The sequence below is a fragment of the Rhyacophila brunnea genome, unplaced genomic scaffold, assembly GCF_057557595.1.
Source record: "Rhyacophila brunnea isolate RB1 unplaced genomic scaffold, BYU_Rbru_1.0 scaffold_1, whole genome shotgun sequence".
Classification (NCBI taxonomy): Eukaryota; Metazoa; Arthropoda; class Insecta; order Trichoptera; family Rhyacophilidae; genus Rhyacophila; species Rhyacophila brunnea.
In genome coordinates, this window is record NW_028232751.1 from 22,895,461 (window position 1) to 22,922,474 (window position 27,014).

The window sequence follows — 27,014 nt, forward strand, 5'->3', positions numbered from 1 at the left end:
AGAGCCGTTCCTTTATCTTCAGTCTCTGGATGATTGACTGGTTCGTCCTGTGCTCTGTCCTGTAAGAGAGCTCTGTAAGGGAGCCGATATGGTATACTGTGAAACTTTAAATATGGAAAAAAAATAAAATTAATACGTATTGGTAAACAAAAAACTTCATAAAAATTTATCGCAAATCGATATGGAAAATATTGTTTTCCGTTAGAAAATACTGTTGTTTTCAAAATCTGTAATGAAATATTCAGTAGACATATTTATTTCGAAATTATAATATCCATCGTGATAATAAAATATTACATCTCAAAATACCCGTTGTGGTTTTAAATAGCGTTTCAGTGAGTAGCTCTGCCGTTTTTGAGTGTTTCTGATCTTTTATAAATCGAATCAGTTATTTGTTCTTCATCGGTACAGAACTCGCTTGCCAATAACTATATGCCATCGTTTTAATTTTTATCATTTTTTATTAGAAAATTTTTAAATATACGAGGGTTATCCAAGAATTAAAGACCTTTATTATTTAAAAATGAGCATGCAAAATTTTAGGTACATATCCCCACTATTTTCCAACGTAGTCACCGTTACTCTTCTTGGTGAGCCATGGCTTTGATTCCCTTGTCGTAGAACTACGCCGCCGCCGTCTTTAAAAATGTTCTTACCTCTTCCTCCGCATCCTCGTTGGTATCAAAGCGTTTTCCAGCCAAATGTTGCTTCAGGTGAAAAAAAAGATAGAAATATCTTGACGCCAAGTCAGGGTGATGTTATGGGCAGGATGACAGAAGACATCCCATTTGAATGAGTCCACAAGGTTCAAAAATACCTAAGCGCTTTTCACACGATTTTGTTTGTGAGCATTTTGGGCACCCAACGAGCACACCATTGCATACCTCAATTTTCCCCTCAAAATCGTTTGTAAGGCAAACTTACTGACGTCTGGGATCAAAATTGCGAGCTCACCGACTATCAGACGGTGATTTTCATGAACTTTATCATTGATTTTCTTCAACAAAACGTCACCAATTAAAGACTTTATTCCTCTATCATCATGAACACTCGTTCTACCACTCTAAAACGTTCTACATTACTTCCTGACATTCCGCTGGTGACATTGAACGCACCTCGCAGGCGGCGGGATTCGACAGTGGAGCGTCCATCTCAAACGGATTCAAAGGTTATACTGAAGCAGCTTCCGAGCGGCGCACCACTCGTTCTGGAGAAGAAAGTCTACGCTACATATCAGTGTTGCAATTTTTTGAGAAATAACATCCGCGTCGCACAAAAATTAATAAAGGTCTTTAATTATTGGACGACCCTCGTATTTCAATATCTAAAGACGTTATTCATGATTTTTAAACTATAATGCACATACTAACAAAAAATTGTTCATTAACCATATACATCTAATATACTAAAATACCGTATTATTCTCAGTTTTCTCAATTTTTAACGACGATTTATAAATATCATTTAATATTACTAAAATATTTTATGTGATTTTAAAATGTTAATTTCTAGGATGAGTGATAATGTAGGGCACACTTATAAGACAATATACATCTTCTCTGCAGAGTTCACAGATTACTTAGAATTAGCTTCTAAAGATACCCGAAATTCCTAATTTTCTACATCTAATTATTTTCTTAATTTTCCATGTCATGTTGTGAAAGTAATAATTCGTAATATTCAACTATAAGTAAAATAAATTAATTAAAATTCAAAATGTATCATAGTGATTAATAGCGGTTATATATTATAAATATTATGGTATTTATAGAATTTTGATAATTTTAGGACTCATTATAACAAACCCATTATAACTCATTATAAACAATAATAATTTATTTATTGCTTTTGTGCATATTATTTTAATATTTTGATGATCGTATTGAATTATGAGTCTGAGATCATTTTCACAATATTAAAGTCATTAATATAAATATAATACAATAAAAAAGAGAAATTATTATCATATTTCCTCTTTCACGATTATTATATGATTAAATATATTTTTCTTCTTTCTTGCAGGTCTTCTTCGACTTCAACAGATATATCAGACTCTTAAGCCAGGAAACGGCTCTTTTCAAGTGGAGGCGGTGAAACGTATCGTGAACTCTACGGACGCCATCGATTTCCTCCGCTCTCTCGAGGATTTGGACAGATGGGGCCACAAGTACGTGGTGCTGGACTGTCCAACTGATATGGCCAAGGAGGTGGTGATCGGCCACGTGCGCGATGTCACCCTCGGGAAACGAACTTATCACTATTTGCTAAGTGGACTGGTAAATATAAATAGTATAATATATTATTATGTACATACTTTAAAACTTTACTCATGTCATGTAAAGTATTAGGTATAACCATCCAACGCAGTTTAAAAATATAGTCAAAAAATATTATTAAAATTAATTTTAAAATCTGCTTATTTTATATTATATTCAAATTAATAAAATATCTATTTTAGAATTAGTAGATATTTAACACTGTTAAAAATATTAAATTAAACACTAATAATTAATTTACAAAGTAAGGTATGTGCGATTTCTATTTTATTACGTTTCTTAGGTTACGTAATATAATAATAATTGTTTGGTTTAATTGTTACATCAGTTGAGGAATTTCTCATACTCAAAGTCAACATAACTGAAATTTCCCAATCAAATGTATTTTCATGAAGTGATCACAAATCAAACTAAATGCTTTTGCTCATTTCCATTTGAAAGTTTCATATTGCAATGCGAATCGGTAATAATCAATTGCATTATTCAGAAAAGTATTTGAATGAATCATGTTCACAAAGAAAATAATAAACCATGCGAATGCGACATTTCATGTTTATTAAAAAATATTTCAATTATATTATTTTGGTAATCGATTTACCGATTTTTTAACATTTACACGAAACTTCGAATAATAATGGTAGATAAATGAAATATAATATCAATCAAAAATAACTTTTATTTGCTAATAAATCCAAATTTTTCAAAACCTCTAATATCTATTTAAAACAAGTTAACTATACTTAATATTTATGGGTATATTAGGCTATTGGTTTCAAATTCTGTAACCTATTTTTTTTCTTGATATTTTCATGATTTTGGCTATATAAGTTTAATTATCGTAGTAAGACAGTATTAAACCAGATATTGGTTGCAAATTCGGTTTTATATTTTTTGGTTTCTACTAATTCTATGTAAGTTAGATATATAATTTATTTCATTACTATTTTTTCCTAATCTCCGGTTGAAGAACGGTTTCATTGTAAAATTTTAAAAATCTCCATCAATTGTTATATTGAACTCATTTAATAATTATCATAATATTTACTGTTCTCATTGTCGGGCATAGAATCCATTGCATTCACATGTAACATCACTTTTCAAAGGCACTGATCTCACGTCTTTTTTATTTTATGATCTTAGTCTCACGACCATAAAAAAAGGTGAAATGACTGGATCATTTCTCAATTCTCATTATCACTATACGATATAAAAACTATATTTCTCGAACCCTTTGTTTCATTTTGTGTTTGCAAAATCATTGTTTAAGACTATACCTCAGTTGAGGTATGGTCAAAAAAGATCGTGGCTAGGCGATGCGCGGATTGCGGGTAGCGGGTGCAAATAACGCATGCCGAACGAATTATAATTTGTCATATAAATCAAACATGCGTCCATTTAATGTTCTGTTTATTGTTCTATTAGTAACAATAATAATATATTCATTGACATGTTTTCTTTTTCAAGTAAATGGGTAACGTTTTTAGTCATCTTTTTTAAGAATTAATACCCCCGTCGCCATTACGAAACAAATTGACGTATTCACACCTCGACGTTCGCTCTCCGAATGCCAGCGAATCCAAAATTTCGTCGCGCCTATAGTTGAAAATTATTTGCCGTTTCACTGATGTATCGTCTTAACATTCTAAATTTATGTTCACCGTCTTATAATTTTTAATTAAATTAAATAATATGAAAAAGGTTCTTTATAAATATTATCTTTTACAATAAAAGTAACAAAATATGTAATTTGTTCTAATGATCTACGGAATAATATTGTGATACTTATTTTCGTACTGACTTGACATTCGTTCTATAAACTTTACCATTTCCTAAAAATTATGTTATTACATTTTTTATTGTGTACCTACTTTCATAATTAATATTACCAGAGCTAGACGATTAAAATATTAAGTATCTCTAATCATATGTTTTGTATATTTTTAGTATGAAGTCCATTTTTTGTTGTAAAAGTTTTTGAATTTAAAAAAAATGTATAAAATAAAAAATCGTTACATAAACTAATTACTTAATAAAAGATACACAAAGTTTTTGATTGATAGCTGTAAATATTGATTAATTGATTATACGTAACTTAAAATTACCTCAAAGTAAATTAAGGTAATAATAATTTTCTAATTATAAAAGAAATAATTTATTAAGTTAAAACAAAAAATCACTATTAAAGTAATTCATATTAAAAAATTTCTACTCAGGTACGGGTTTTTTAATTGTTATTTTATTCTTCACTTCACTCGGTTTGAGATTCGGCTGTAATGTAAACATACCCTTAGGAAATCTTTTTATATTATAATAGAGATTTTTTTACCGAACAAAATGGTTACATAGCATTTATTCTGGAAAACCAGTCTGAAAAGTAATCGGTACTGCGGAGTGTTTTGAAATTTGGTATTTACGTTAATTACAGATAATGGATGACCGCTGGGAATCGGAGATCATCGAATTCGGTGCAATCAATATCACGGGCTTCAGGATTGTTGATACGGGCAGGCGTCACGTCAGGGAGTTCCTTGATGGATGGAAGAGGCTTGATCCTTCCACGTCACACGGGGCGGGGCGAGAGTCTATTTCGGTAAGTTATAATAATATAAACGTTACATAATATTAAATATTTTATAATGGTAAATCAATGTATTTTACGGAAATTTTCGTGCCATTTTAATAATATCCCTCACATATTATATAATACTACAGAAAAATAATGAATGACTACATCATTTTAATACAATAGGTGCTGGAATATTTATATGATATCACGTAAACCATAAGACCGCGCGAGAGGTATATATCAATCATAAATTAGGTCCTGCATAAATAATGCTGTTAATATCCGCTGGATTGACGATTTTCTTAAATTCAGCTGATGTACTCGTGGTAGCGACAAATTAGTGATTGAGTAAAATAAAAAAAACAATGAGGTGCGTTTATCCAACAGTGGATCAATCAAGGCTGATAATGAAATTAAAACAATAAAAAAATCGGTGTGTACTTTACGCGCGTTAGAAGTTATACTTCTTTGGCGTAACAAAATAAAATAATCGCACACCGCGTTAGTCAAAATTCACATCAACCAAAAATATTCAAACAGTTAGAAAATAGTTTTCACATAAACTAAATAATAATATGTAATACCAAACAAAAGTAATGTACCTACCTAACACACGGAAAAATATTAAGCTTAGTTTTGACAGCTAATCACATATAAAAAGGAGTAGGTACAATTCACAACGCGAAAGAATATTTTTCACCAAGCAAAATAATCTATACTCCTTATTCTATGGTCACTTTGGTCGGCTATGATCTCGTCATCATTGCGCGAGACGTCATGTTTCAGATCTGACAAATAATAAAGTTTGATATAAGATAGAATTGACGTTTTAATAGCCCCATGTCAATAAAAACTAGAATAAAGGAGGGCCGCTTATTGGAGTGCCGCTAGTTTATTTCTAGACACATATCACTAAATAAATTATTTAATTATTTCCCGTTGTTTTTATTTTATTTTGGCCAATAATAATAAATTCGTTTCCTAGACAACAAACAATTCTTCGTACATATAATAATAAATTCGCTGCCTAGGTAACGGAATAATTCTAAACTATAATATTACACTATATAATTGTCACGATTGCATTATCATACTGTGGCGTAAAGGCAGTGCGTTCGGCTGATAACCGAACAATCGTGGTTTGAATCCAATCGAGTGCGATTTTTTTCGTGTGAAAAAATAAATTATTTGTTACATGTCACACGCCAAAAATACACTCTGATCTGATTTTCCAAACGCGCCTAAAGAAGTATAACTTCAAAAATATTAAAAAATTAATACCAAAAATAAATTCTCGATTAATTAATTATTGTTTAATATTAAAATATATTTATTTTAATAAATGTTTTACTAGAATCCAACTCACTAAAATTTATTAAAATTGATAATAACAAGTTATTATATTATGTACCTACGTAAAACTTTCCTCTTTGAATGAGCTTTTAATTTGAAATCTAGTTATGTGACTGTATAAAAGTAATAACTATAACAAAATAAAATTAATCCGATAGTCTGAAAACATCATTTGTAATACTTTTTAATTTGTTGAATGCATAAAATTCGAGAGGGCTTCTATATAATAGTTTTTAACTGTGTCTACAAATATTTGCAAGTAGCGAAACGTTGCAATATTATATTCATAAATATGGCCGTTTTCAACAATTTCAGTTTTCAAAATTTCAGTTTTCATAAGCTTCAACTCGGGAAGCTTAAAAAGGATTAAAGAACAGAAAATTTTGCATGGCAAAATGCGATAAACATTATACATAAATTAACTGAAATCAAAACAAAAAGTTTTTTTTATTGTATTATTATTATCTCTATTTAGAAAGTTAGTTATATTTCCGTAATATTATTGTTCACGGGAATCAAAAACAGTAAAATTACCGTATTTAGTGATTTTCTAGATTTAAAAATAAATTTATGATTAGTATGTTATCTATTTTTTGCTTGGATCTTGACTAACTTTTGTATGCATAGAGTTCCGATAAAATATTAATCCTTATTTGAAGAGGTCGAAAGCAAAGTGCTTCTTTAAATAATTTACACATTGAGATTAAGTATTATATATTAAGCAATAGATAAAAGTAGTTATTTGGTATATTTTGAACATTTCAAAGAGTAACTATTGTTATTTCTTATTTACCCGTTTACAAATACTTTAACCCTTAATTAATTATAATGTTGCCTTTCAGCAACAAACTGTAATATTCTTTTTTTGTGTGAATAAAATCTTATTTAAAAACTTACATTTTTCTCTAGTTCACAATTAGCAATCGGTTTTACAGGTGCCACTGTTAATTTTATTTATAGGAAAATAAATATTAAATGTAACGTAATTGATTAACAAAACTATTGTCTAATATATAATAATATATTAAAGAGTGGCCATCATGCATTCCAGTGTAATACGAAATTTTATTAACAATACCTATATTGTATTTGCAGTGAAGTCGCGATACTAAAGTATTAACTGTTAATATTTTAGTATCGCGACTTTACTGCAAATACAATATCGGTATTGTTAATAAAATTTTGTAAATATTGAATAATATAATATTTTTACTTCATACAGATTGAAAAATTGTTAGGGAGAACCTAAAAATATCTCTCACAGAATATACTTTCAGATACGATATCTGCATAGATATATTACAGCCATTTCTCTAAAATATTCGAATAGATTAGATACGTCATGCTAACAGTTTAGTGTGTTATCAGAAGTCGATTATTTTCATTTCAATTGGCCCCTCTACTAGTTTATTCAACATGAATTTTAATATACAAAATGCAAAAACCTTACACACATTAACGTCTATATATAATGATGCATTAATAAATGTATTTAATAATATACAGCGATTTTTTTTTTAAATGAGTCTTCATTGAGTGGCAAAGCAGAATATCCGTCTCTGATGACGAAAGTAGCTGTAGATTGAATTTGCATGCCTGGAGGCCCATACCCATGCTATACCTATATTGGAAATTGGAATAGCTATCTTAGTTTTGATTTCACTCAGTGTCTCACTATTATAGTACCTACCAATTGATACACTGAGAGACGATTTCAATTGCGTTTTAATTTTTTTTTTTTCTTTTATATTTCATATTTTAATCGTGTTTTCTCTCGATTTGTTTTTATTAAACTGTTATTTCCATACAAGGGTTTATTTATTATTATTTGTATCTACCTCAAAGCCTATTTGCCTTATTATTACCTTACCTAACCGAAAAAAAATATTTTTTTAAAAAACGGCACATGTTCAAACACGCGCGTTACCATGATCTTGCTCCCTACTCCATTTTTCGTTTGTCAATTTATGACTTCGGCCGTATGATGTAGCTTAAACACTGGGAAATGCCAATAAAAATGGCGTATTACAAAAAAATACCATCTTATTCTTATGTCAATAATTATTATAAAGCAATCATTATTCATAGGACGTTTATCACATTTAAATGGTCAAAGACATAGCTTATAATCAGTATCTTTAGAATTATTTTCAAATCTGTTAATCGTGCCCATTTAGGCATAAAATGCCTAATTCTTATCAAATTTGGGATGAAAAAGCTTATAAAATATAATTTTGTATCGTAAATATGTCATATAATGTTATCATTAATTTTACTAATGGTTTTGTAAATTCATTTAAAAATAATAAACCTAAAAAATCTTAACACCACTGCACATAGATGAACTAAAATATGACTATATTCTAAAACATTAGAGCTAGAGCTTTAAAAGAATACTATTTTATGTAATACAAATACTTTATGCAGTCATCAAATGTTTAAAATAAATATAAAGGATAATAAGGCTGCAAAATTATATAAATAGATTATCTACAACGTTTAAGGAATGTCCAGGATTATGCTCTGAAAATACCATAAAAGCTTCATTTTGACCTACGCTGAGCATGTGGGCCCTTAAATTAATAAACTTTAATGTTTGTTTGTCAAAAGTATAGAATCTTTAATATGGTTTTTTTACATAAAATACACTGGTTTTTATATTGTGCAGATGGCGGTAGATCAATTTGACATCATATACTACCAAAAATAGGTCTTAGTGTAATTGAGTTAATATTCATGTGTGAGATGTTACACCTGATTTCAATGGTCAATCTAATAGACATATATTATGACCAGTGTAATATTCCATCATATTGTCAAAAGAATAGTACTTAATATTATAAAAAATGCTAAATTACATAGTCTTTCTGCTACTATATGAAGTATATTATAGCAAAGGGTAATTTTGTTAAACTTATATTTAATGTTTTAAGCTACAAAAAATACTGAAAATACTGGATTACTCTCTAGAGCGCTTGACAATATGTAATTTTTATAATTTTCCATTGCAGTCAAATCAGCAGGCTTACTTTCATGTAGCATCAAATCCATTTCAACTAATCACGTCATGGCAAAGCGCTACCATCTTGCTGAATACATTATACAGGTGATCAGAAAGAAATACAATAATATCTCAAGAAGAAGGAATGAAAATTTTTCATTTTCTGAAAAAGTGGATTTGGCCAAATTTGAAAACTACCTCCTGATATATGAGACTCCGTCACAGAGAGATAAAACCTCAAAGGCAAAAATGAAAGATTAAAACTAAAATAATATTAATTTTATTATTATACATTCCAATGTACTTACATAACAAAAACGCAGTTGGTTTTTTCTCTACGTGGTAAAAATTTATAAACTCTATATTACTCTCATTTTATGAATTCACAAAATTTTGAAATGAAATTGAGATGTCAAATGACTTCTCCAAACCTCACTTGGAAAAAATTTGTCAACAAAAGTTGGTAACTATACTCCGACCAACATAAACGTGAACTTTTTGGTATTCAGTTGTGTTTGGCTATTTACGGTCAGTATACGAGCGTCTAAGAAGGTAACAGCCCGTATTACACGTAGAAAATCGTCAAAGTTATGTACTTTCAATCTGAATAAATATTTAAACTACTGTCTTCAAAAAGATCTCGACGAGAACAAGAAGTTAACCTTAACTATAAGGGTTAAATTCATTGTTATTTTTAAGTGATTAAATCTTACGAAAGAAATCAGCAACTTAAATCAAAAAAAAACAAGCGACATAAATTTATATTCAACCAGGTTATTAAAAATTGTAATATACGTAAGTGGCAATAATTAATATGACAAAAGTATTATTTGAAAAAAAGATGTCTTTTATATCGTAAAATATTTTTCATAAAATATAGCTTATAACCGAATAACTGTTACTGACATATATTTTGGACACTTAATAAGCTGATGTTTTAATCAATCTAAATAATTATTTATAGGGTAAAAATAATTATTTTTTTCCAAAATGTCTCTTACTCCTTTTTGGCTTAGCAATTTTTTTATATGTTTAGAGACAATGGGCCTAGCTGATTAAAGAAATTGGTACTTAACTACTTTTGAAACTCTAAAAAATCTATTAATATTATACCTTATTGTAAAATTTCGTAATAATATGTTTAATCTGCCCAAATGACACTATTTATGTAGGTATTTAGTTTCTTCTGAAATCTTCTTTTGTAGGTAGTAGTTTTGTTATGTAGTTACGTATATAGTATTCAATAAAGTACGTATGTCAATATTTCTTTAGTAAATAAGGAATATTCTATAACATCTACATGTTTACCCAAAGAAACCAACCATTGACGAAAAGTTAATAGGCATAGAAAAAATATCTCAGTACAAAGCGTATGTGGACTTTTTGTATGAAGTTTCAATAACGATTTTATCTGTAGCCGCTTGCTTGCTTGTTCCCAATATTGTGGAGCAAAAAAGTTTTTCAATTGAAAGCGTTGTATGTGTATATTTTTTTTTTATTCCGAAAGCAATGAATATCCGAATGTTTTTTTTTTCTATAAAAAGGGATATCAATACGAGCGATTTGAAACTTTACGTTTTCAATGATTCATCGAACACCACTATAACACGATACTGACAAGAATAAATTGAATTATACTGTTTGATCAAACTATTTTTAATTAGAAATTTTGTGTGATATTTGTTAATTTTTTTAATAATAGTAGACTTACGTGTCAAAAATTAAAATCAATATCATTTTTTTTTAATTCAAACCAAAATTTATTTATTTTATAAAATATGTTGTATACTTATAATATTATAGTAAACTATACATATTGTAAATTCAAGATGTACACAACATGAGATGGCGGGATGAAAAAAAGAAAGAAATACTCAATTAGAAGAGTAAAAGAAGTTAAGTATCTATTCTACGTCCCAGTCCACGTAAATTCACCTTTACGTAAGTTGCATAAGTATTTATAGCAATATTCGAAGCGATTTGGTTGAAAACAGTTATTTTTTACACATTGATAGAATAACCAATAACTCATGCTTTCGATATAAAGAGAGTTATAATGAATACACAGAAAATATGTACCTAAGCACTACCAATAATTATTATTGCAGATTTCTCATTTACACCGAATATTTTTTTAGACAAGGTCAGATCTTAATAAGATCATAATATTATGATTATGGGCCTCCACAGACTAGAGGTTGGTGTTAACAGATTTTTTTACGAGAAATGGATATCAGCCACTTGCTCAACCTATTAATTAAGTACATACTCTGACTAATGACAGATTGGAAAACAATATGTGTAATTGCCAGACCCAGGATTCGAACTTGGGACCAAAGACGTTATAGCGCGACGTATAAGCCGCGCGGCCATCCTGGGTGTACACACTGCATACATATTATATCAGAAAAAAATCTTAAGATAATTCAGTATTGGACAAGAAAACATATTTTAAAGATATATTTCCATTATAATCCTGATATTTTTGGTCAATAATAAAGTATATTTATGAGAGATAATATAAATAAGTTTTTCATTTTTGTAGAAAATAGTTTTCGGTATGTAACATGAAACTTTATATAATACAATATTGTATTGGTATTGGTACTGGTACTGGTACCTGGTTGGTGATAACTTACAATATGATTATCATCTTGAAAAAATACTCAAAAAGAATGGTGCAGGTACTTATTGCATTTATTTATAAAAAAATAATAAAATAGAAAAGGAAGCCAATTTTTTATAATATTATTTTTGAATAGGTATGTATTGTTTGGACATTTTCAAATGTTATATAGTGTTTTTGTCTTATCAAAATGTCAATTTTCATGTGGATAATTAGATAGTGAACGACTGTTGCAAGTACTGACAACAATATTTCATAGGACTCGGAAACCTTTTTTGCATTGATAGATGAATTCTTTTTGAGAGTAGGTACGTTGAACTTCTCCAAATATTTGACATCGGATATTGTGCATATATGGATAAAACTGTCATGCAAAGCGGGTTGCTGTTGTAGAGTGTTCATATTCAAAACAAACTGATATGAAAATACGAATATTATGTTACACTAAAACAACATGAGTTTTTTTATTACCCTTAGGGTAATATTAAATTTCTTTAATGGTGTTAACTGTAAATGCATGGTGGAAATCCATTGTGTTAATAATGAAATAAAATACAATATTTAATATAAATTCCACTTTTTACGATAAGTGCTACCATAAACGATAAGTGATACAAACCTACCCTAAATTTGATAATAATATTTATTACTTATCACTTTAGCGGTCGATAAGTATAGAATATACCCACAGGTATCTAATAATAATATATTATATAATTTAAAAAGATTTCACATATTTTTTAATTATTATTTGAATATTCTGATATAATATATATACATATACATACATACATACACATGTCCATAGGTACACATGTTCACTTAGATAATGGTTGTTGTTGGGCAAGGTTGGTATTTTAATAGATTGTTCAAATTATTTATACTTTACATGTAAGGCGTAAAACCCACTTAACGCAGCAAGTCCAACGCGGCGAGCAAAATCACGCTCTGGAAGCGTCGTCGATCGACGGGCGAGAAGCCATTATTTAATAACAAAGAACTCATTGTTTAATTTTATTGCGTGTCCGATATTTCGCTGGTAGAATAATGTCATCGTGAATATTAATTACAAGCCCCGAAATAATATAATATTTTTATTGCTTTGTTATGAGAGACGCTGATAATAATAATTATTTTGCGCTTCTTGGGCCCCTTATTACATAGGTGAAGGGTAATGCGCGGGTGGGAGGGGGCCTACTCAGTAGTGAGCGCGTCGAGCGCTTTTTTGGTGGGCTTTATGCCTAACAGTGACAATTCCACATCTTACTACCTATACATGCAAGAAAAGCGTTGAACAACCAATTATGGGAAATATTATGCATAGGTGCAAAGTCTATTCTATGGCTCGCTGTCGAGTAGTGATAGAGATTTTTCCTCATAATCTAAGGGTCGCGGGCTATAACACCGTATCTAGTAAATTCATTTCAAATATTTTTTACTTATATTTGTATTGTATTGTAGGTTAAGACAACGACTAAAAATATTTATTTATCTATAAAAACTACTTTAAATACCATTTCATAAGACTGCCTTTATAAGTACTACTAAAAGTACTAAATATCTATCGTAGTAAATGAAATCGATTTATTACCCTATATAGATAAATTTCTTTATATTTTATAGTTTTAAATATATCTCCACTATATATTATTATTTATTTTGTTTCATTTATGATATAATATAAAATCAATATAAAATATATCAAACATTAACATATGAATCAAAATTTAAATATGTTTTTGTTAATCCGTCCATTATTAAAACAAAGCATTTTAATTAATACACACCTAGACAGAGAGTTACATATACCTTTACGAATTGCAATAAGAATTATTATTGCGAAATGACCAGTTTTGGGAATTTAAAGCTGCTTTCAGATCAAAAAGGGAACAAGTACAGTGAAATAAAAGGGACGTCAATGATAGCTGGTGTTGGTTTAGAAAGGCGACATTTTGCGGCGCAAAACGTATTCAAATTTTACGAGAAACGTTTTGCCAGTGATCATTTTGTTTACTATAAACGTATAACCGCTATAAAATTTTCAGTACGATATGTTGTTGAATAAATAAAAACGCATTATATGGTTTCTGGTTTCTTAAAATATGAGTCTTCTATAAATATTTCACCATACATGATGTGCATTAGCCATAACTTCAATATTACAATAATAATAGAATAATTTGTGTATGTTTTATTGTGACATATTTCTGAATCCGAGATTTCATTCAGAATTAATTATCTTATTAAAAATGCATTCACTATTATTCATACTTTCATAAGTCATACATAAATCATCATTGTCAAAGACAGGAATAGTTAATATAAACCTTATAAGAAATTCATTTTTACCATGACTGAAAACATCCTAAAGAGTTAAATAAGAAAACCCAACTTCAATTATTACAAGAGACAATTCCAAAATTATTGTAACGATCTATGATTGCATTTTAATAACGTCTGAAATAATATAAAACTGCAATAATTTGACCATTCACATAATAAAAAAATACTATGATTTTGATAATAGGTACTTAACAACTTAAGATTCGCAGATGATACCACACTAATCGCTGCTGATGAAAGAGAACTCACAGAGCTGCTATACTGGATAGAGGAAGAGAGTCCCAAATACGGCCTCCTTATTAATAGGAATAAGACCAAATTAATGGTTGTTGATCGGGCCAACCTTCTACCAACATCAAATACACTCCAAAACCTCAAAACAGTCGACAAGTGTGTATATCTTGGATCGACCATCAGTGGAAAGGGCGGATGCGAAGCGGAAATAAGAAAGCGCACACAGATTGCAAAAATGCGATGACACGCCTTACCACTATATGGAAGGATTGGGAAATTTCGATTGTCACAAAAATGATGCTTGTGCAAACATTAGTTTTCTCGATATTTCTATACGGAGTCGAGTCGTGGACCCTGAAGGCAAGAGAACGGAAGGCAATTAATGCCTTTGAGATGTAGTGTTGGCATCGAATGCTTTGCATTTCTTGGACGGAGCACAGGACGAACCAGTCAATCATCCAGAGACTGAAGATAAAGGAACGGCTCTCGACGATATGTCTGAGAAGAATTCTGCAGTTTTTTGGACATATTGTCAGGGGCGAACCGGAAAACCTGGAGAGACTGGTAGTTTTGGGTAGCCTCCAGGGAAGGCGAAGCAGAGGAAGAGCGTCTGCGCGATGGAGCGACCAAGTGAAAGAGCTGACTGGGGGCACCATCCATTCTGCCCTGAGAGAAGCGGAAGATCAAGAAGGATGGAAAGTCTTGGTCGCTCAAAGGACGGCGAAATTTAAATGTGGTCACGATCCTCAGCCATGAGTGCACAACCAAGAAGAAGAGAGACTTTCAGATCTTTACACGGTCTTCATAATATACTTGTAGTATACAAATTAAGATATGAGGCGGTAAAATAGGAACTTCTTCATAATAATCATGCTTTGTAATAGTCTGACGATAGATATTATTGGTATCTTACATGAAAGACTTATCTAATTAACGGACGATATGTAACCAAACGAATCTCTGAATGAATCTCAGTAAATTTCTTTACACTATGAATCAAACTTTGCATTACAAAAATACGACCAATTTTGACTCATTCGCTAGTTTTAAGTTCTCATTAATAATGTGATTAGCCAAATATATTTTCATTGTACGTCGATACAGCCTCATCTAGAAAGGCTCTGATATTCATATAGTCCGTTTTTTTAACATCTAGGCTTGGGCATGGTAGACTATTACAGGTATGATGTAGCACCTAATCGTCCAGTGCCCAGCTCAATTGCAGAAGAGATATTTATTTTTTTTCAAAAGTGCTTCTTGCTATCTCAATCCTGATCTTATGTCTGGTGTTTTAGATGCCCTATTAAAGTAATCATAACAATCAGCATTAAATGAGTGACACACTTTAATATGTATGTTTTGTTGTCAAAATAAAACAATTAGACCGATAATGATTGTCAGCATTTCTTCAATCACTAGATGAGTAGGGTCTATTATGACTTGTGATTTAATATATAGACTGCATTTGTATAAATTGGAACGAAATTACATGAATCCTCACTCACCCATCAAGTCCGTCACGAGACGCACTACTATCGTCACGTGTCCTTTACTTGACATAGTCAACCGTCATTCCACTCGGATAAAGTCTATCAGTTCATTAACATAATCAATCTCTTGATCACATCGATCTCACTTGTACAACCGTATCCACGATTATCATCTCACGCTATCATCTTTATTCTTTTTCATCGTATTTATTATATTTTAATTAACTCTCCTCCAAACATCCACGAACTTCTATATCCTCCACACCATTTAACGCCAAAGCTCCATTTTCAATTTGCATGTAGATGTTTCCGATATTTTGTTTATTAATGACCATAAAAAACTGTGTTTTACAAATTCATGCTTAGTCCGTTTATGCTTACCCACGATGCTTATAGGAGATAATATGAATACGTGTATTAATTAAGGCTCTAAGTACCAAAAAATAGTATTGCCTGCAGTTACAAAATACCGAGTCATTGCAGTAAAATTTCATGAAGCAGACCTTTTGAAAAATGTGGTTTTATAGTGTGAAGCAACCACGGCAGTTTCTATAATTTTAGGTATTAAGAACTCGCAAGTGTCAACACACCATTGTCAGCCATTTTATATTGAATGAGGTTGACCACTGTAGTGCTATTTGCACCATTATAATTAAAACAGGCCAACGGACTTACAACGTCGACAGGTTTAAATATTTTTGCTGTATTTTTTTGACTTGCTTGAAGCACTTAGACCATAGTTGAAGTTATTGGCGTTAGTATGTAGAACACTTTTCTATAAAAATGACAGTTTTTTTGCTTTTGAATCTTAGCGCTTTAATTAATACACGTATTCATGTTATGATTAATATTTACTATCAATAATTTCTTCAAAATAACGCGAAAGGACAACACAAGGAATGAGTGGATAAGGAAGCAGTCAAGGGTTTGCGATGTAATAGAGTTTATTAAAAGCCTTAAATGGAGATGGGCTGGATACATAGCTCGAAGAAGAGATAATCGTTGGACAAATTTAGTCATCTAGTGGTATCCAAGAAGTACAAAACGTCCGCAAGGAAGATCTAGAGGCCGCTGGATCGATGAAATGAGAAAGTTCTGCGGAAGTACGTGGCAACGCAATGCATAGGACCGAGAGAAGTGGAAGCAACTTGAAAAGGCCTTCATCCAGCAGTGGATAGATTCAGGCTAATGATGATGATGATGATGATGCTTTCTTCAAAACGAATATCGTTGAATACCCTACACATTCTATGTAAGAAACCCATATAGGTTGTTATTAAGCGTGGTTGTTATTTTATTATATAACAACATATGGAAATGTAATAAATATTGAAGATCACACGATCCGATATCCATATCATTTCTAATATTGTTGACAATGGAAACATTGTATAGAATGTTTCTGTGGTGTAATTTTTACTGCTTTGACATATTGAAAAGCCGGCGGTATCGGCAACTGTTGCCTCCATTTGACTTCCTCCGGATGTCGCCCCACACAAGAAGTAGTGGAACACATTCACCTGTGGCTTGAGACGTCGTTTCGTAGCTTTTACGATGTGATACAAGAATCCCGCACTGCACTATTACAAAACACAATATATTATGGGGTGCCGTAGTAAAGAAAAATATTGTTTAAATCATGTAAGCCAAAACAGCGAAAGCAAATATCGTGGTGTTACTGCCAATAGTTGGTAAGTCTCAAAATCATCTTATGGAGTAATTGAATTTTGAATGTTTAACATGCCCTCTAAAATCAGGCATACTGCTTATTTATATGTACTTTATGTGTATGTTATATAATATATCGGATGTCCTTGATTTTTTTTATTTATATAATATAGACACATAATCCGTTGTCAACTCTAAATACCTGAATCATTGACTTACTAACTTTTGTCAGCAACCCACGATTTATAATAGAATTTGGACAAATCTTCACGCTGGCTAGCAATGAAGGTAGGGATTGCAATGCTAAATGAATATATCAATACCGGTATTTCTTATTGAATACCGGTATTAATACCGGTGTTCTTCAAAACATATTATATAAAAAAGAAGTACCTGTAAATAATGAATATAAGTATTAAAATTTATTTCAAACACTATTTTATAGCAACCTTAAATACCTACCTTAATTTATTATGTTGATTTTTAGATTGTTGATGTTATAGACCATACTATTTTAGAAGTGATAATTTTTACAAATACTAACGTTTGTTGGATTGAACTATCAACGTTGGATCAATAGATATAATAATTGGAAATATTCGCAACGAATATGTTATTTATTCATCGTGATAGTTTGAGTGATTTTTTTTTAATATCATTTAACTTAATATGTTGGTTTCAGTCAATATATTTGTGTTTTGGTAACATAAAATTTATATACTAAATTTAATATACAATAGAGTAATACGTAATGAAAAAACAACATTAAATTCATTTTCATAAAACATAAACGTGTATGCTTTCTTAATAGCGAAAATACCGGTATTCTTTATTTTTAAAACCGGTATTGATTAATAATTGAATACCGGTTTTGAAGTACCGGTATTGCAATCTCTAAATGAAGGTAATTACCTGTTACATATTGTTTTTTACTTACTTCTTATTTTTTTTAAATATCTAAGATAAATATAATCACGAAGCGACCCTGTGCAAAGCCGGGTACTTTAGCTAGTCATAAATAAATTTTACAGTCCATTTTTGAGTTAACACAAGAAAAATACGTTTAAAACAATTAATTATCTCCAATTTTAGAACGTGTTTTGCGCGTCCAAAAACTGTGGCCAGTCGTTATATTTCTTTTTTAGTTTTTCCACACCTAACAATAAAAATATGTTTGCCACCACTGCACTACACCAATGAATTATTGATAAAAAAACTTTCCAATCAATATAAACGTACATAATATTATTACGTAGGTGTTTTTAATTTTTTTCTCAATAAATTGGTATATTGAATTTCCGCATGTATTATAAGATCGTTATTTTTTATTTATCGCAGTCCGGAATTTTTGACAAACTGTTCGTCAAAACATAGTAAAGCATTAATTTGTTCATTGCATGGATACAGCATAAAGGAATTTAATAAAATAAACCTGTCATTACTGAAAGTTCAGCAAACCAAATAAAAGAAGACTTCACATAATAGTTTATCAGCTAACGTAGTGGTACTTCATATGAATACTTATTCGATAACCGGATTACCAGTAGGGTGAACCAACAGTAAAAGCAACCAACCCACATGACAAAAAATTAAGAAAAAAAATATATCGATATAGAAATTGTAAAGGATATTTGAGATAGTATTATATAATAAATTTGTCATACCAAATTCAAATTATGAAATAAATTATTTCGATACCTACCCATTGTATACAGAATATTAAAAAAAAATAATATTACTGTCATTCGTATTACGTATGAACGTATAGTGGGCAAAATTCTTAATTACAAATTACTTTTTATTTTTTTGTCCGATCATAATAAGATCATAAATGAGCTTCTACGGAGTGGAGGTTTGTATGAACAGATCATTCAACCTATTAGGTTGAGCTATGATTCATACACAAATTGAAAAACTATATGACATTGTACACATTGTGTACTTGCCAGACCCAGGAGTCGAATCTGGGACCCACAATGCTGTAGGTGGTCGCTTAAGCTGCGCGGCCATAGTGGGGTTTTAATAGTAATTCAATATTGTAATAATATTCCAGTTTTATGTACCTAACATTTAAAAAAAGGTTATAGCTAAATAGTTAGTCTCACACTTCACCGTATTTTCTCTCACATGGAGCACTATCGGGTACTACTATTAAAGGATAATTTAAGTATGATACTATATTCTCGTCACCTCTCTTATAATAAGAAAAATATTAACATGTAATTTATTAATTTCATAGTTTGTAATATTATTATTGTAAAGGTACAACAAAACTTTCACGGTGGACGAGTTGGTAAGGCAGCTTACTATAAAGCCGTAAATCTCGAGATCGATACCACAGTTGAACAAATAAAAATACATAGTGTTCTACTTTTCAGTATGTTTAATCCAGTGTGTCATGCAAATGTCTAACAACCTTTCTCCATAAAAATATGTTAATATAACTTCGACTATGTGGAAGCAATCACAGGTTTGCTACGCTATTTGCTACGCTGTTTTGTTTGCTACGCTTTGCTTCGCATGTAACGCCAAAAAGCGAATAATTTGATAATATACTTTTTTTTTACTTTATTGATAACGGTATGAACTTTAAGTGGATATCGACAAAAACCATGTTTTTAGAAATTATAATATTAAGAAAGAATGAGAATAAAGAGGCACCTACGTACAAGTAACAAATGTATTTAAAGTTATTTTCGTAGAGTTTTAAAATACTATTTATTTTTTATACCTGAAAAATGATTCTCATGTGGAATTGTTTTAATGTAGAGTTAATCAAAAGCATACTAAAAGATGCTCTCAACCTAATTTTAATTCTCAAAGCAAAACACATAATAAATGTACAAGTGCAATATAATATTCATATAATTTAAATTTTGATTCCTTTCTGAGTACCTATTCATATTTATAAATACAAACGTATTTAAATTGAATGTCTTTAAACTGAATTGTATTTCTTATAACAAGAAAAAATCTTATCATTGGCTACCAACCTATTTTGGCTACAAGCCTGGAAATACAAAATATTAAAAAATATCAATATTTTTTTCATAGAATACTAATGACATGTCTTACAAAGTAACGTGTATAATTATTCATAATTTGAAATTTAGGTTAAAAATCTTGAAAAAATAATTGAAAGAGAAAATTTAAAAAGAAAATATTGTGGTAAAATTTGAGAAGCGCTTCAGTTGATTGATTATTAGTTAATTTCATCATGTTAGGTGGCCGCGCGGCTTACGCGTTGGACTATAAAGCCGTGGGTCCCAGGTTTGAATCCTGGGTCTGGCAAGTACACATATTGTTTTTCAATTTGTGTCAGTCAGGGTATGGACCGAATAGGTTGAGCAAGTGGCTGACATCCATTTCTCGAAAAAACAAAATCTGTCAATACAAACCTCCACTCTGTGGAGGCCCATATGATCCTATCAGGATCGGACATGGTCGAAAAAAAAAGAAGGCGCTCACGATGGCCGAGCGGCTTACGCGTCGGCTTATAATTTCATGGGTTCCAGGTTTGATTCTGAGCCTGGGAAATACATTTGTTATTGTTTTTTTTTTGTTAATTATTTTACAATTGTGCTTGGAGTTTTCTCACAAAAACAAAAATCTGTTAATACAAACACCTACCTGACCCACCCTGCGGAGGCCTATAATATTATTGTCTCATTAGGATCATACATGGTCTAGAAAAGAGCGCACGAGTTGAATCCCGCCCGGTGCCATATTTTATTTTCAAGATATTATCTAATATGCATGTTTCTGAAGTGCTTCCATATTGTGTATATTCAATAAAGAATGTTACAATAACAAATCTTGTAAAATTCATCGAATTAAAAAATAGTTTATTAAATCATGTAAAACTAAGTAGGTATTAAATAATATAAATCTTAAGTATTAAAACATGTAAAAAAGTAAAACTAAGCATTAAATTATGTAAAACTAAGTATTAAATCATGTAATGTTTATTTATTTATATTGGACAACACTGCATTTGGATTATCTACTCAATTATTAAACTGTATTTTAAAATCGATGGATTACAGTATTAGCAAGTGTTTTCCGTCTTTTTGTGTTCTTTTATTTGTGGTCGGTTTGAACATTTGTAATCTCCCTATAATACTTATTATAACTCAATATCTTATATCAGAGCAGACAAAAGATGGCCGATTATCGATAAAACGCCAAGTAAATATACGAAAGCGAACTCGTTTTTAGCTCACCCCACAGTTCGCCAGATTTAAGTGGTTCGGTTATTTTTCGTGGGAACAAATCGTCCGTGTAATCTTGTGTATATACCACCGCTACGCTGAGTTCTATTAGTGGATTAAAAAATTCTCCGTAAATACAATTGGATAGAGTTGTCCAGGAAGGATCATTCCCACATTTTTTTATGAAAATTGTAGTAGACTTCATGGTCGAATATAATATGTTAAATCGTATATCATGGCATATATGCGTCTACAAAAATTAGAATGTAGGTATCATTACAGAATTTTTGAAGAGAGCTGTTTGCCAACGATTTGATGTCCATTTTTATTGTATAGCATTTTCGCTAATGTTTCAGAACGATTGTTTTAAATATAATTTCAGCTGAGTTTTACAAAATAATGATATAATTGATATTATTTATGCTAAAAATAAACGTAGAATACTACAAAATATTGTTAACGTATTATTTAGTTTTGAAAAGGAATAGTTGTTAGACATTTTCTTTGATCATTGAAACTTTGATGTGGATCATTGAAAAAACCAAAATATAAATAAAAATTCATATTTTATACAATTTCAATAATATCAAATATCAATATATATAAAAAATCTTAAAATTTCATAGGAACCTAGTCATTGCTGGATTTATATGTAATAGTCAACGATAGTTTATCGCAATGGTAAAATATTCAGAAGGAAGCCTGCAAACTTGTAAAAGTGCGTCTGTACACTGTGTGGCTAAAACAATAACTTACTATGTACTGAAATAATTATACATTAGCACAATATATACGGCATACCTATGCTAGGTTTTTAACTATTTTTTTAATATAGGTAGCACAATGCTTTGGAAAAACAAGAAAAAATCAGAAGTTTGCATACAATAATAACTTTTACGACGAATAGTACTCGTATTATATAATTTTAAATAATTTGCAAAAAACAGTCTATTTTCTCAATAATTTTGATTTATTGAGATATATCTCTTCTCTATAACTCCGCAAAAATTTTCGCAGGCATCTAGTTATTATTGAAAATTTTCAATATCCACAAATACTAGGAACATGAGTGGCAGTTTTATTAATCATTTTAAAAATGTGTGTTAATGATTTTATTATTCAGCACATCATTTTTACTGATAAATATTGAGATGATATTCAATTATTGTATTTACACAATGCTTTAAAAATAGATAAAAAAATTTAAATATTTTCTGTCAATAAAAAATAAATATGTTACCTTCGTTAACATAATAAAACACTGAATTGTCATATTAATCTTAGTTTCGATAAAAATCAATAAACCTTTTTGAAATCTCTTAAATCAGTGCCAATGTGTCTGCCACAAGAGCCTTAAACAATTAAATCCAACCAGATACTACAGGATGAAAACCATATAACTAAAAAGTTATCCAATATTATATTATCCAAATCACCAAAGCACAGTGTACAAATATAATATTATAAATATACTTTAAAAATAATTACAAGATATAAAGAACTTTTTATATACAACGTTTTTAAATTCCGTTGAACCATATAAACTTGACTTAACTAGCTTAAACGATCAAAAAAAAATTGTACTTGATATGTCATATTCATTTCCATAGTAACGCACGTATATATTAATAATTTAGTTGGGACCCCTAGCAACCGATAGTGGTGTTGAAATAACTATTCATACAAAACAGAATTAACTGAAAATTAATTCAATTCTACTTAAAGATGACTAAAAGTTTCAAATGTCTAGCTAGGTTGGGAAGTTAATTAAAAATCGATTTCAAGATTTGTACCGGACAAAGAACCACCGGACAAATAAGAATACGAGCTAAGAAAAACGTTTTAAAATATAACCAGGCGATGGTAATTATTATTGAACAATTTTTTAATAAGAAACTCATGATGAGACATTTCAAAATATAGGTATAACTTTTAAATGTTTGTTTCTAACCAGTAAGTTACACAAAGTGAAAATGTTTGTCATTTTTACCCCCTGTCGAACTTAATGTGTCATGTCAGGTAGAAGTTTTAATATTTTAAGAGCCCGTCCAACTAGAAAGTGTTGGAATTCACTGATCTAGAGGCTGATTCCATTAAAATTTCTCTTTTTTTGGAAGATATTAATATCGCGAATAAATTCCATAAACAAGAAGACATTATCAGCGTGACTGGCTATTTGAAGAATAGAGACCCCCTTTGATCCAAGCAGAAACCTCACGCCTTTGTGTTCCATTGACGGCAATAAAAAGTTTATCGTTATATCATTTAATAAGACGCCCTAGCGGAGGCACCGCGCAGCGTCGATTGGCATTACCTTTGTTGGGAGATTATTAATGACGACGTCTATCGCTTGCTTCGCGAGCGTCGGCCATTGTCGGCTAAAAAACCAGATGAAAAACCAGTTTGCAAAGCGCGGTTTTTCACGATGCCGTGTCCACGCGTTTACACCGTAATGAAAAATCATTCATTATAACATACCAACGCCGTAGAAATAAAGGTAATATTTGTTCATCGCAACCCCGACTATATCGCAATCGATTTTTAATAATTTAATTTTTACCACACACTTGTTTTGACATTTGCCTCGTGCCATAAATAAATCGCAATTATGAGTGGAATTACTAAAATATTCATAAAAGAATCTTCAAAACCTCAGGGCTCCACGTGTCTAAAACTACCACTGTATACTATTAACATAAATGGCAAAGATTCCATACTAGGCGATTATTTAAAGTCTACCTTCTTAAGAAAAAAAAAATAGTTTCTTATTAACGTATTGCAATAAAAACTTGTATATTTTATATTCTACAAAATAATAAAATGGCCAACGACATCTGTCGTATATGTAAAAATGTATTATATATAATTGACTGCCGGATAGATTTACATGACGTGTAGAGACAACAGTAATGGGACGGTACTGTTCAGTTATGAGGAATACAGCGGAAAACACATTTTGAAAATTCCCGATATACTGGATTATTTATTAGTTTGGGTTAGTTTAAGTTAGGTTAGGTTGGGTTAGGTTAGGTTTGGTAAGGTTAACCTAAAAAATAATCCAGTATATCAGGTATTTTCAAAATGTGTTATAGGTATATTATTTTTATTCAGTAAAATTTCTCCGCTATTTTTATTCAGTAAAATTATGAAGTTAATAAATTTCAAATTCAAGGACCCATTGTAAATATGGCTGTCAAATGACTAGTTTTCAATATCTACCACAACCTATCTACATTCAACATGTACCCTTAGCCACTGGTAAACCTTTTGCAATGGCAACAAACAGTCCTATCTAAAATTGTATTGTAAATAGTACGTGGCACAATATACTCGCTATATAATAAAATAAGTTTCAGAACTTTGCATACAATAATAATATTTAATATGGTACTGTTGGTATATTATCCAGTTTCTTTTGGGTCACGCCTTAAATATCAGAAAAAATTGTCATTTCCTATTGGGTGTAGAATATACCGTGGGTGCATAAGTGTAATATACCGTAGTAATCACTCTTGAAATGAGTGTTGTAACAATAATTTATAATCATTTAGTCACAGTAATCGTTACTGTTGTGTGATTTCAGTACATTGTATAGTAACGTAAACTTTCGGATAGTAATATCAATGAATCCAACTATACATATCTATCTAACAGTTTTATAAATACAGCAAAATTATACATATAATTTGCAATAACTCAGTTATTAAATTTAAAAAAAATCTCTCTAACTATTTTAGACAAAATAGCAATCTAGTGACGACAATGTCACATAATATCAACGATGTTTCCATATTTGAAGCCAGACGGAGCGTATTGTCATTATCTTTTATATGGAGTTATTGCAGATGAATGTTTTATGGTCATTGGTAGATAGTCATTTTTACTTAATGTATATAAAAGAATGATTATAGTAACATAAAAATGAGGCATCTATTTACAAAAACTGAAAAATCTACAAATAAAATATAATATTTGTGCCAAATGACGTTTTTGTGTTTTAACTGATTTTTTTTCAGTTTTGACGGTAGTTTATGTTTTCCATTGTAATGTATTTTCATATTACAATAAAATATAATATAGCCATTTTTATCAACCGATTTTTTGAGTATTTTTACATTAAAATTTGGCAAACTGACATTTATTTCTATCGTTTTAAATATTCGGTTTCTGTTAATTGTAAAATTCTTTTTAAAAAAATCGTTTCATTATATTGCGTTTTTTTTTTAGATTTTTATCACTTGTGTAAGTAACAGCATGTATGAAAAATAGTTAGTAGAATATACCAAAATAATATCTAAGAATTATATTATGTATCCAGATATACACAATATAATGTGTCTTTGTTAAAACATTAACATATATGAAAAATTAATCTGAGCTCAACTAAGGTTCAAACTTAGAACGTAGTACAAAATTATATACCGGTTCTATTATTCGCATTATATTGTATATGCATCCTCGATGACATGGTTGGTAGAGCAGCCGTCTGTGTACTTTTGGATCGTGGGGTCGATTCTGCTGCTGGGAAAAGTGCAATATCATAATATTGGTTGAACGTATAGTATATTATAGTCGTTAGTATATATTAATAAAACCTCTGCCTTGTGGAGGATTGTATGCTCCGATTAAGAATTCCCATAACTAATTCATACAATTAGCAGCACTTAATTGTAATATTTTATGTAGGTAAGTTATTCAGACGTTAAGTAAAACTTTATATGGATACAGAGCGTGAATATATGAAAGCGAAGCTAAAAATATGGTTACTAAAGGTATCGATTGTTTATATTAACTACAAGACATTATTTCGCTTTTAAAAATTATTTTAAGCAAACCTTAATCACACATCTATGATAATGTGAGGTTTAATTTGATTTTTTGTGCTGCACTGAGATAAAAATGCCTGACAACAGCACGTTAAAAATATTTATAATAGAGTAAGAATATTTACAAGAAATGAAAACATAATTAATATTAAATTCTACATGTTTTTAAAAAGGTTTGTCGATAGCTATTTCGGTTGTAACATACATTCGTCGCCACTTTTAAATATAATTTAAGCACACGATTAAGACAATTATTATACTAATAATATTTCAATAATTTTAATAATTTCAATAAATAACCAAAGCACTCGAACACTGTGCTTTCGATAAATTTTGTAAATTTTGATATTCATTAAAAACCCACTTAGGGTTTTCAAAGTATTAATAACATTACAATTAATAATAAGTATACAAAGTCAT

General features: G+C 30.2%; 1 protein-coding gene across 1 annotated transcript in view; it reads left to right on the forward strand.

Annotated features, from left to right (window-relative positions):
* The window catches only part of LOC147079581 (glutamate receptor 1-like), a 270,499-nt gene that overhangs the window by 132,482 nt on the left and 111,003 nt on the right, over positions 1 to 27,014 (forward strand). The window contains exons 3-4 of the mRNA XM_085942239.1: positions 2,023 to 2,276; positions 4,702 to 4,866. Coding sequence (XP_085798365.1) covers positions 2,023 to 2,276; positions 4,702 to 4,866 — 419 coding nt within the window. The remainder of the gene's footprint in view (positions 1 to 2,022; positions 2,277 to 4,701; positions 4,867 to 27,014) is intronic.